We start from the raw sequence: 12,804 nt of genomic DNA on the forward strand, positions 1-12,804 counted from the left end.
GCGCCTTCACCAGCAGTGGGGGATTAGCTCAAATGGTAGAGCGCTCGCTTAGCATGCGAGAGGTAGCGGGATCGATGCCCGCATCCTCCAGTTTTGTTTTTTCTCTAACCTCATTTTTCTTTCTATTCTCAATTAAAATGTTGCTGAAAGTCAGCCATAGGGCAAGTGAAGGGTACAGCTAGTTTGAAGTTACCGCTCTATATAACTTTCAGACAAGGGTTATGGGTGTTCGACGTTTATCCTTCAAGTTTTAAAAGTTTAGACCCACTTATTTGGGAAGTTCACGAAATCGTTTTTTTCTCTCTCCTAAAATGGTGACAGATTGCAGTCACATCTTGCCATTTCAATTCCTTTGTGATTTCCAATTGATGGCCGCACTTCCAGGGATTCATCCAGGACTAAGCTGCCTGTAGTTAGAATAGCTGACAGATGGGAAATAAACACTAGCAAAAACAAACAAACAAAAAACAGAGAACTTGGAAAAGTGCGCTGACTACTTTAAGTTTAAGTTGAGCTGTGGAAGCGAGGACTATTCTGCTCCATCTTAACTGTGTACAGTGAGGTTGCTGGCTCTAGACAAATTTGAATATAAGGTAATGTGTACCTAAGGAGAGGTGACCAAATGGAGAATGGCCTGAACCCAGCGCTTGCGGATGGAGGAGAGTTTTAATGCCATTTTTCTCCTGGGAAATAACTGTGGAGAGTTAAAGAGAGATTAGCACCAAGGGTGTTAATTAGAGGAAAGTTAAACAAAAACACACATACACTCACTGAAAGATTCAGAGATTGAGCAGAATACACACAAAGGCTCTTCTGGCAATAAGTTCTCCATACCCTAATTTTCTAGAATACAGCCACAGAAAAAGCTGTTGAACTCATACTGCAGTTCTAAACACAAAAATAAATCTTCTAGACAAAGGTGAAGGTATTATTATTATTATTATTTTGAGGATTACAATTAACAAATGATCATTCTTTTATCCAATGTCCATTTTAGGGTTCCAGGCAACCTGTAGATTTTTGTTACCAATGTGTACAATCTGTTGTATTTTATTGGTATATCTTTCATTTTTTAGGACAGTGTTTTTATCTCATTTTATTCTTTTCAATAAAGTCTTTCAATGAAATGCATAGTGATTCACTTCAAATATACCTGTCAGGTCCAGCCTGACGATTGAACCGGGCTGAGGTAGGGAGGTGGGATTTGAGAAGAGAAAGAAAGACAGGACAGCGGGATTCGGGAGGTCCACAGCTCTCGAGAAGCTCTGGCAACTTTTATTAGTAATATAGTGCTTTTTATACATAAGACACTAAGCAGGGAATCACTCACAAGGAAAACATTCTTTGTTTCTCTAAAATCACTACTGGAGGGATAAGTTGAAGGACAGGTTTCTTGTTACAATAAATCTCACTAGTTGGGTACATATTTCTTGGTCAGCCATGAAAGTAGCTTTTATCCTACTGATAGCAGTCATATAAACAAACCCTGGGAAAGCTCTGTAGGCAGGGGCTGCTCTCATTATACTGATTAGTTGCCATCCAAACAGGCCTGGGAAATCTGTGCGGGTAGGGTGCCAGCCTTGCTAGCCCCTACAGGTGCAAGGACCGTGTCAGCTTACAGCCCGTTCCCCACATATACCCTCATCATTTTGGGGGAAACAAATTACAAAGTAGGGTATCATTTTATCAGATGATATGTCCCAAATTTCGGGTGTTCTAGATGGCTGACAGGAGGAGCTGGCAGTGAAACTATAAATTACTAAAAGAACAAGAAATGATCAATAAGTCAAAAGAATGGGAAGGTATGCATCCAAAATCCAGGAAGAGAACACATGTTTAGGGCAGATGAGTGAGCAAGAATTCAAACAAGATCTCAGGATCAGCAACTTGGATGTGGAATGGAATTCATGACAAAGTGGGATTTATTCCAAGAATATAAAAGTGGTTCAACATTCCAAAATCAACATTAATTCATCATACTAAACAGACTACAGAAGAAAACCCACATGATCATTTCAATAGATGCTGAAAAGTATTTGACAAAATTCAACATCCATTCCGGATTTTTAAAACTGTCAGTAGACTTAGAAGGGAAGGGAACTTCTTCAAACTGATAAGGGACATCAATGAAAAACACAGCTAACACTATACTTCACGGTCTGAATGCTTTTCTCCTAAGATCAGGAACAAAGCAAGGATGTCCATTCTAGGGTTTCTAGTGAGTGTAATAAGGCAAGAAAAATGAAGTAGAACATTTCTAGATTGGAAAGGAAGAAGTAAAACTATCTCTATTTACAGATATCTCATTCTTTAAAAATATTGATCACATGTTGAAATGATAATAGTTTATATGTTTGGGGTTAAATAGAATATATTAATGAAATAATTCCATTTGTTTCTGATTTTCAATGTGGCTACTAGAAATTTAAATCATATATATAGCTCATATAAGTCACTCAGATCTTATTTCTATTGAATAGTTAGGTCAGAGAGATAGGGAAGGGCCAGATCAGGCCTTAGGGACCACAGGGAAGATTAATATCTTTATCCTAGGGGTAATATGACCATTAATGGGATTTAAATAGGGAGTGACATGAGAAATAGATTGCAGAAGGCAAGAGTGAATTCAGAGAAATTAGGACACTGGGGTGGAGGGGAGGTAGGGGGGAATTGTATATACTGAGGATAGAGTCAAGGAGGGCCTGGAGCCAAGGTGAGGAGTTCAGACATGTCCAATGGAAAGCCTTAGCTAAAATATTTGTTCCTTTTTGGTAGTCACTGTTTATTTCTGGCATGTGGATTATGCCAAGGAATATTCAGAGGGAAGTACAATATGTTGGTTTTCAAACATTTCCTCAGAGATATTTATGATGAAGTAAAAATTTATAAACAACAGATTTGGAAAAGGAGTAATTATCAATATGAAAAAAAAAAAGCTTTCAGCCAGAAGTCTGCAAACTATCTAATGAAAGAAATGCCGTAGTGTTGGCTTCTGTTAAGTACTTTTCAAAGTAGTTCATTTCTCTTTAATTTTAGATTTTGTATATATATTTTTTCATTAAAAATTTAAAAACCACATATCCAAACTGTCTATTGGCAGATAGACAGCTAAACTGAAAAGATTGACAATGGAGACAGAAGGAAAATGTTAAGTATTTTCTAGATGCCATGAGTTGAGTCCTTGTTATAAGGCAATTCTTGTTTTCTCTTCCACCAGGGCCTCTCTGCCTCGCTGCTTTACTTCAAACCGTATCTATGTTTTACTTCCCTTTAGCTCTATCTGACCATAAGTTCTCTGTTTTGTTTGATGAATTACTCAGGTTCTTAGAGACCCATCTTTCGTCCTCTGACTTACCTGGGAGATTAGGAAACTATTGGAGGAGGTGAGAACAGTGGTGGTTTTGCTTCAGCTTCTCAATGTCTAAACATACTCCTGCCCCAGTCTAGTGAGACTCAGGCATGAGGGGCAGTTGGGGCTTCCAACTAATTGCTCCCATTTGGCTTCAACCCCTTGTCCTAGTGTGGGGAGGGATGGGGTAGGAAAAGGGGAGGAAGTCTTGCACCACCTCATTTAGAGTCCAGGATACATTTCAGGAGATTAAGCTGGTTTTCATGTCTCTGTGGAGGCCCAAGTCCACCCCAAATCCCAACGACTTGAACCAGACTTTAATTCCAGAATTCTACCTGTCTCTCAGACTATGTGAATGATTTGGGAGTGGACTAAAATTTTCTGGTTCCTCCCTAGAACAGAGTGCTACTCCCATGTCCCATTCTCAGCTCACATGCCCACCCTAAAGATTGCTGGTCTCCGAGAGTAGGGAGGATGGAGGAATGGAGAAAAGCAGATGAGGAGGAAAAGGAAATAATTACCCATCAACTTCACTCATATTCCTATGGGATTCTTTCTAGTTTCCTGTGTAGCTTCCAGAAGCAATTCTAAGAAAACAGTAAAAGGCAGAGAGCGAGAAGGAGTAGAGGGAAAAAAAGGAGAGGATAGGGACCAACTCTACGTTAAATAATCATATTGGGAATTCTCTATGTCAAAATTAATACTGTTTCAGAGGGGAGGGGGGTTTCCCTCCTAATTCTGCTAAATTAGGTTCTGAAGTGCTCTCACTTATCGATAAGAGAACTGAAATCCAGCTAGGTGAGGTCAGTTCCCTGAGATCACAAAGCGAGGAGGCCATCAGTGCTGAATACGCCTGTCTCTGACTCACTGTGCAGCTTCCCACATCATTGCTTGTTGCTCAGACTCCGGGCATCTGAGTCATCTCTGTGAGTTCTACTTGTGTAGTCAACCCAGAGTCCATTTCCTCCTTTCCTTCCCCACTGCCATCGCCCGGTGCCAGGGCTTTGTGACCTTTCACCCAGGCTATTGGCAACAACCTCCCATCTGGTCTTTAGCCAGGTCACCGTCACTTTTATCTGTTCCAGCCACCACTGTGAGGTTATAATCTAGCCAATGCACAGCTCTCGTGGAAACATCCCTCTGAGAAACTTTTAACCATTTCCTGTTGTCTAATTTATTAAGTGCTGAAAACCCTTTAGCCTGGGGTGCCTGGCCTGCCAATGAGCCAGCACTATGCTCTGCACTCCAGCCCAAAGCACCATACAACTCTGGGCATTCCCAGATCTCCTGTGCTCACAGTCTGCTTCTGTGCCTTCTCTTAGGAAGCCCCACCTAAATTCCTCAGTGGGTCAATTCAAATGCTACCCCATCCATGAAGTCTTCCTAACTCCTCCAGCTCTGAAATTCTGTAGCTCTTTATAACATGTTGTCTTGTACTGTGGTTCTGCATATGCGTGCCTCATCTCTACTATTAGACTGAGCTCCTTTAGGACAATAATCTGTGTCTACTTCGTCTTTTAATTCCCAGAGCCCAACACAATGGAAATATATGATAAACACTCAATGAATGTTTTTTGAAAGAAAGAATTCCTCTTATAAGGATAGACTCTGCTATACTATAGCATATCATTAGCTTAAGTGCTTTTCTTTATTTATTATTATTTTTTAAATATATTTTTATTGGTTTCAGAGAAGAAGGGAGAGGGAGAGATAGAAACATCAATGATGAGAGAGAATCATTGACTGGCTGCCTCCTATAACTCCACCTCTCCCCCCACTGGGGATAGAGCCCACAACCTGGGCATGTGCCCTGACCAGGAATCAAACCATGACCTCCTGGTTCATAAATCGATGTTCAACCACTAAGCCACGCCAGCTGGGCTAAGTACTTTTTTTTAGGTTGCAAGGGCTTTTAGAGTAGAAACTTTCTTTTATGGTGCTCAGACCTTCATAGCTCACACAGTGATAAACACAATTAACTGCCCAGGCTGACTGAACTGAATTAAAACAGTAAAAAGATTCTACCAATTCCCTTCTTCACTATAGTTGCTAAATAGATATTGAAAAGAATAACAAAATTCTCCAAAGATTCCTGATATGTTTATGAATATATATAACTTATTATTAGTTAATGGAGCCTTTTAGATTCTCAATAAGCTCTCAGTAAACACAGCATTAAGACCACACTTAACCAGTCACACCTACCTAGTCTCTACTTGTAATTAAGTACACATCAGGGATATGTTAACGAAGTATCTTCATTGTTTGAGGTTTTTAAAATCAAAGAGGAATGAAGCTGCAAATTCATCACATAAAAAATAGACATGCATTTCTTTTTCATTTTTAATCTAATTTAAAAATTTTAATGAAATATATATTAATGAAACAGTTGTTTCACAAAAATCTTGGCAAATAACAGACCAGACCAAGAATATCAGAAACCACCAGGAGACTAGCATTTAAAAAATCAACTTGGAGGACAAAGCAAATGCAAAGGGGTGTAGGTATTTCAGACCAGGTAAGAAACAGGTATGCAAGCAGGACTTTTTTAGTTGGCAATGGCACTGATATCTGTCACCCATCATATGTCAAAATGGGAACATGGGTCTGCTACCCCAGGTGCCAATTACTACCTCATTACTGACAGTCATTGCAAACTGTTTTAACCTTTTAGAGATTGTTCCCTTTTCTTTGTATTTTGGGGTGTGTATAGGGGTGGGAGTGAGGGTGCAGGATGACAAAAGGTTAAGGAAGAGAAAAATCCATGTAAAACAGAAAAGAACACACTGGAGTTTTATTACACAGCTTTTAAAAATAATTGAAACATCCACTGTTATTTGATTTATTTTTTTTTTACTTTGTAGACACTTTCATAGTGAAAAGATTTGAAATTAGCTTTTAAGTTAGAATGTTTTCCATACCACAACACTTGCAAAGATGTAATATTTAACACTGAGCAAGTCTTTTCAATGATTGTTCTTGTGAAGCTGGGATAATGATTTTCAAGGCATGGTTTATTTTCACCTGAGATGATATGATCATGCTACTTGGATAACTCACTTTCTAAATTCTCAGGACAGAAATGGCATTCATTTTACAGTCAGACTCTTGCCTGGGCTGCATTTTTCCCGGTCCCGGAGAAACTCGTCACCAAGTCCTTACCAAAGAATCACAAAGGGCAGGGCTCCGTGACTCCTCGGCATGCTCATTCGCATTTGTTGTTGACAACTGTCTGCTTCGACCTCCTTCTCCTCACAACCCCGTCTAAATGGAGTTTGTAATCCTCCTTCCCACTCACTTTTTTCACTCCCTGGGGTAGGAATGTTGGCTCCTGTTGTCTGTCACCTGTCAGAATCTGTCCTCCTGTCACTGGCTTATATGGACAAGTCAGCCTTCTGTCACATGACCCCCGCTGCTAAAAACAGCCCCAGCTCCCACTCCAAACCTGGGCCTCAAACAATGTCCTCCACCGAAAGAAACATGAAGGACACTTGATCACACAATACTTGGAATTATTTCCAGGAAACACTTGTAGAGACCATTCGGAGCACCCTTTCCCTGGCGGTGCACACTGTGACGGCTAGGAGATGAGCGCATCTTTGAATTATAAGTCTTTTTCCAAAGAGCAGCAGACTATGGACAACTTGGAAAAGCAACTCATCTGTCCCATCTGCTTGGAGATGTTCACGAAGCCTGTGGTCATTCTTCCCTGTCAGCATAACCTGTGTAGGAAATGCGCCAGTGATATCTTCCAGGTAGGTTTGTTTGGAATGTAGGGGTGGAAAAGATTCCTCGGAATCAAGTGCTTAACTTTGAGGTGAATTCCTTTAGAAAACTTTAAATAGCTGCATTCATTTTCAAGAGAAAAAAAATTAATGATTTGCTTTGTGCTTTGCTGTTAGCCTCCTCTTATTTCAATGCTACGAATCAAATTTGTGTGTGTGTTTTTTAAATGGAATCTGTTTCAAATTTGTAAATGAATTACTATCCAATACATTAATGTTGGAGTTTCTGGCTGGGAACTTTTGGTTATGAAAACACTGGATGGAAAATTACCTCATGGTGAAAATGATACATTGCAGTTGACTGTGGATGGGAGCTGGGCCTGTGTTTTAGGACTACTTGCCGATAAGGCCCTAAGGGATTATCTTATGGCAAGCCTAAAGTAGAAGTTGATGTTGTTTGTAGTAACAGAGAATGAAGAGGCGTCTCAGAAAAGCTACCCATGGCATTACTCAATTCCTCTTTTCTTGCTTGGCAAGAACAGGCCTCTAACCCGTACTTGCCCACAAGAGGAGGCACCACGGTGGCATCAGGAGGCCGATTCCGCTGCCCATCCTGTAGGCACGAAGTGGTTTTGGACAGACATGGGATATATGGACTTCAGAGGAACCTGCTGGTGGAAAATATCATTGACATCTATAAGCAGGAGTCCACCAGGTATGGTTCTTCCATGTATCAAACCCATTGGAAGCTTGCTTTTATTTATTTGATTGGTTGTTTTAGTGGGTCACTACACTGAATGCTTGTTTAGCAATCACAGGCTAATTGCTTTATAGCAAAACGTTTTTCTAAGTCAGTCTTTTCCAGTGGGATTGAGAGTTGCTCATGGGAAGGGAGAAGGGAGATAGTGACCAAGCTTTTGTATCAATTTAAGAATGAAGTAACTCAACACTAATCCAGTCCACATCGTGACATTGAAAGAGGCATAATGCTGCTCCACCCAAAGCTTTGTATTACATTCAGTGTGGCCATTTTTGTACTTCACAGGATCTTTGTAGCTCCAGATTCAACAAAGCCAAAAATTTACCGCATAAAACTTTATAGGAAATTACAGAAATGGCATCTTCCCAAATAGTCCATTCCTAGTTCAGACAGTCTCATCTTAAAATTATCTAGATGATAATAAAAACAAAATTCTCTAACATGTCATGGAATTGTCTCTGGAAATTGCAAGGCAAGATATAGTCCTGGCCTTTAGCAACTTAAAGTGTAGAGACATGGGAGAAAAATAAAGATGGAGTTCAGGTTATGTTTCCCTATCTCTAGATTGTATTTACTGCATACTATTAGCATTTACCTACTGATTGATTGATATGCAGTATATACACCTGATCATTTAAAGGGAAGGAGGCTTCTTCTTCATCAAATCATATTGGCTACAGCGTTCTTTTCCTAGAGACAACACTGTGAGAATTCATTCCTAGAAGGCATGGTATGAAGAGCCCTCCTTCAATTGTATGCAGGTCAGGTGGGTCCACAAAGCTTGATAGCAATATTAAGACCATTTAGAAATGACCTCATTGTGATTCTAATTAGAAGGCATGTATTTATGGAACATCTGCATGCCTCTGAGAGCCTTGCACCCTTAGAAGAAAAGCTGCTTTATAAATCGAACATATAATTAGTATAATCACTATAGCTATTAGTTTCTGCTTATGATTCAAAACTAAATTAGATAGGATATAGATGGAACTGGGGAAGAAGAATGATTGCTGATGACATATTGCAGAGATACGTAGTCGACTATTTCCCTTGAGTCAAAAGTCTCTTGAGAAGAAAGTCCTGTTGTTGCTGTTGCTTGGATTTCATTGTAATTCATTAATTTAAAATGCAAATACACACACTATCTCTTTAAAAAAGTTAACCAGCCAATGAGTTATCAACCAGTTATTAAGGAAGTTTATATAATAACTGATTCCATGCCTACTACAGTACCTTCCTACATGTTCTAGTTATTGCAATGATTTTCCATTTTTCTACTTGCCACAGCAAGGCCTTGAAACATGTGAAATAACAATAGTTGTTATGAAGTCCAGAGAAGAGGAGATGTTAAAACTTGTAGCATTAGTAAAACTACAAGACACATTAGTTAACTATAAAGTCTGTGTGGTACATGTGTCAAAAATAGTGCCCAGGTGAGCAAATTGTATAAAAGCCAGGAACCAAATGTCCAGCAATGAAGCTCATAGCTGAGTGTACTAAGGGTATTTCTGTGATTATTGAATTCTTCTTATGCTGTTGTTTTTTAAACTTGAGACTTGCCTTTGGGACATTTTTATTTGGTAACAAAACCACAGGTTGCACAAAGGGTTCAGACAAATATTTGAGCGGAAACCCAGTTGTTCCCTAGTGGCTGGAAGCCTTATCAGCTCAGAATCCTGAATCTTAGGATATATTAGGTGACTCTGGAATAACCTGGGATATACAGAATGAGATGAACTCAGCTCTGACCCACAGTCATTGGGGTTGGGGGCAGAAAGGGGAGAAGCTGGTGAACTTTGACCTCCTACAGAAAGGCTAGAAATTGTTGGTCTGGACAAAACTTGGCATTTTTATCTAGAATTCTGCATGGTGTTGAACTAGGCATAGTTAGGGGGGAATGACAAGAGCAGGAACTAATTTTGCTGATATTAATAATGAACATAATAATTAACTTTAAAATATAGAAAGTAAAATTAATACATACGGAGTATATGTCAACCACTGTTCAGGGTGCTTTACACATGGATCATGTGTAATTCTTGAATTATCACAACAATCCTGGCTAATTATTATTATTATTACCTTATTTAAAGTTTTCAATATTTTACTCATAGTAATTCATATGTATAATTTTAAACATTCAAATAGTACCACCAGACCTCTTGTTTTAGTAGGACTTCAACAGGAAACATAAACAAATGCATATGTTTATTTAAATTCTGCAATATTTAATTAGAAGACCCTTAGCCCAGTTTTTAAATATGAGTAAAAGCTGAGCCTGAAAGAGGTAAAATAACTTGCTTGAGGCCACGCAGCTACCACATGGAGAAGCTGAATTGGAATTAAGCTTTGACTCTAAAGGTACTTCCTGAAATGCCTCTTTAAGACCAGATGCCCACCCTTCAGAAAACTCTAGGATGGTCACAGCAACCTCAGAGACCAGAGAGTACCGTCTGCAGACTCCTTGAGTCTTGCCTGCACTGAATGGCTAGGGCCACTGACAGCGTTTGGCACTGAGCCCTGAACCACAACTGTGAGCTTGGCTACCCTCTTGTTAGGAAAGGGCATTTACATCTTTCTTCTATACACCATTCTTGTCCCAAGTCTTTTATATCTTTTAAGTTGTCTAAAGATTTTCATTATATACTCATTTATAAGTGGGGAATGCTTGTGGACCTACATTGCCACCTAAACAAGAAAAATCTAATAAGGGACAACATGAGAAGTAATTCTTAGTCTATTGCATTATGAAAAACAAGTAATCACAATAAAAAAAATAAACATAGAACCTATGGCTATTTCCATGTCTTAAGTGACTGTATATACTGAATATACCTGAGTTCTATAACATTGTCTGTGGTCAGAGCTGTTGACATCAGAACATACCAGGGATGAAGGCTGCCCACAGGAAGTGTCTGAGAGAGGTGAGCCACAGTAGCATCACCTATGCCATTTTTCAATAAGTGTGCTCCAGACACTTGCTTGATATTTACTATGAGGTGGAAACACATGAGGGGGAAAGTTTTAGAGGCGGAGAAACCTTTGACCAAACAAAGACCAAATCACCACTCCCAGTCTCCTCACAACCCCCAGAGAGCTTTGTCATTTATCAATGGAGTCTTTAGGCTGTTGTCTGGTCTCCTAACCACTCATAAATGCCAGTGACCCGGGGTTTTCCCCATATCTCACATGCCTTTTCCAGATGAGTGGTTTGATTAATGGGGAGTGCTATCTATTAATCTGGCAAATTCTCTTTCAGTTCTCACTCATTCATTCAATAAATATTTACTGAGCACTCACTCTATGCAAAACTTTGGCCTGGGCCCTTCAGCAAAAAAGAAGACAGTCCCTCTGCCCTCATGGAACTCACATTCTAGTGGAGGAAACAGGCAGATCTGGGAGGGGAGATAAATGTTCTCTGTTTTGGTTTATTTTCCTCGGTAGCTGCCAGGCATATGGCAGAAATCAGGCTGGAGGTCACAGACTTCATGGAAAACATATTGCCACGAGACCAGGCAAAAATTCCTTTTATAAAAATCAGATTCTGAAATCTTGAAGCTGGCAGTCCATACAATTTCCTTACCAGACCCAGGACTTCTCCCAGTCTCAAGCACTCAACTTCAACCTAGGGATTTATAGATGTAAATCGGCACATTCACTGACTTTCTCTGAGTTCTGGGTCTACACCTACATTATACCACACATCAATATTAGTGGTTTTCAAACATCTTAATTCATGTATCACTTAGGAAGTATATTTTGCTTTGTGATCTAGTGACATTTACATATGTGGATGGATGTAGGTATACATGAAATAAATATTTTGTTTCAGGTCTATATTGATATATATATATATCGATATATATATATACATACATACACATATATGTATATATATACATATATGTACAACTGAAACAAAAGTTTCACATATCAATATTTATTCTTACTACATGCAGTTCACAGTATTGGCTATTTTATTTTAACAATGCTGGTCATAACCCCTTATATTGATATCATGGCCCATAAAAACCTGCAGTGTTTTTAAAGTAGATCTTGATAACAGCTAAAAAATATTCAGTTCCAAATCTGAGATGCTTCTAAATAACCATGTGTTTGCAAGGTTTTGGATTTGTATTTAAATTTTTCAAATACCTATCATCAGCCTCAGTCTTTAGATAAGATATATAAAAATTCCAGATTTTTGTGTGAGTCAGCTACATCCACACCTCCCACCATACTCACCAGAGGGAACCTAAAGCACTACAACTTGGTGTAATTTTTTAAAAATATTTTTTTTATTGATTTCAGAGAGAAAGTAAAAGGGAGAGATAGAAACAACAATAATGACAGAGACTCATTGATTGGCTGCCTCTTGCACACTCTCCCCCCAGACCCCCCATCAAGCCCACTAGCTGGGCATGTGCCCTCAATGGGAATCAAACCCGGGACCCTTCAGTCTGTGGTCTAGCACTCTGTCCACTGAACCAAACCAGCTAGGGAAACTTGGTACAATTTTTATCTTGATCATAACATCTAAGCCATGCTGACGGTTAGGGGAATATACAGGGTGCTATCATGCGCTATGAATTTTGGACACTACAGGTGATTCCACAGCTAACAGGTTATCCTTAAGTAGCAATGACTTGTCACCCCTCCCTCATGGTTTCTTTATTGCTTGTTCATCTTCTCTCTAGCATTTACAAATCCGATGCTCCATTATTAGCTGCTGTAGCTTGAAAAGTTTTAGCTGGTGCTGACCTGTTGGGAAAACTAAAACTTGGGGATTATCTGTGAGATTTGCACTTCCAACGCTCACTATACCCCAGAACAGCATTTTGCATTTTTCTGATTGCCTATTCGGTATAATTGTTCACATTCCGTGAGCACATACTGCCCACACCTAACCACTGCCAAGTCCTCAGGAAGTTATTTACATTTAACTTTCTGGGTTAATGGCAGGAGTTCTC

At 39.4% G+C, this 12,804-nt stretch overlaps 2 protein-coding genes and 1 non-coding gene across 4 annotated transcripts in view; 2 read left to right on the top strand and 1 right to left on the bottom strand.

Annotated features, from left to right (window-relative positions):
• CRH (corticotropin releasing hormone) overlaps positions 1 to 12,804 on the bottom strand; it is a 339,387-nt gene that overhangs the window by 102,730 nt on the left and 223,853 nt on the right. The window lies entirely within an intron of this gene.
• TRNAA-AGC (transfer RNA alanine (anticodon AGC)) lies at positions 18 to 90 on the top strand. The gene has a single exon. It is a non-coding gene; the product is annotated as a tRNA-Ala (tRNA).
• TRIM55 (tripartite motif containing 55) overlaps positions 6,937 to 12,804 on the top strand; it is a 40,010-nt gene continuing 34,142 nt past the window's right edge. For both annotated transcript variants that reach the window (XM_028158795.2, XM_028158797.2), the window contains exons 1-2: positions 6,937 to 7,104; positions 7,617 to 7,789. In XM_028158795.2, coding sequence (XP_028014596.2) covers positions 6,937 to 7,104; positions 7,617 to 7,789 — 341 coding nt within the window. The remainder of the gene's footprint in view (positions 7,105 to 7,616; positions 7,790 to 12,804) is intronic.

The sequence above is a fragment of the Eptesicus fuscus genome, chromosome 19 (assembly GCF_027574615.1).
Source record: "Eptesicus fuscus isolate TK198812 chromosome 19, DD_ASM_mEF_20220401, whole genome shotgun sequence".
NCBI lineage: Eukaryota > Metazoa > Chordata > Mammalia > Chiroptera > Vespertilionidae > Eptesicus > Eptesicus fuscus.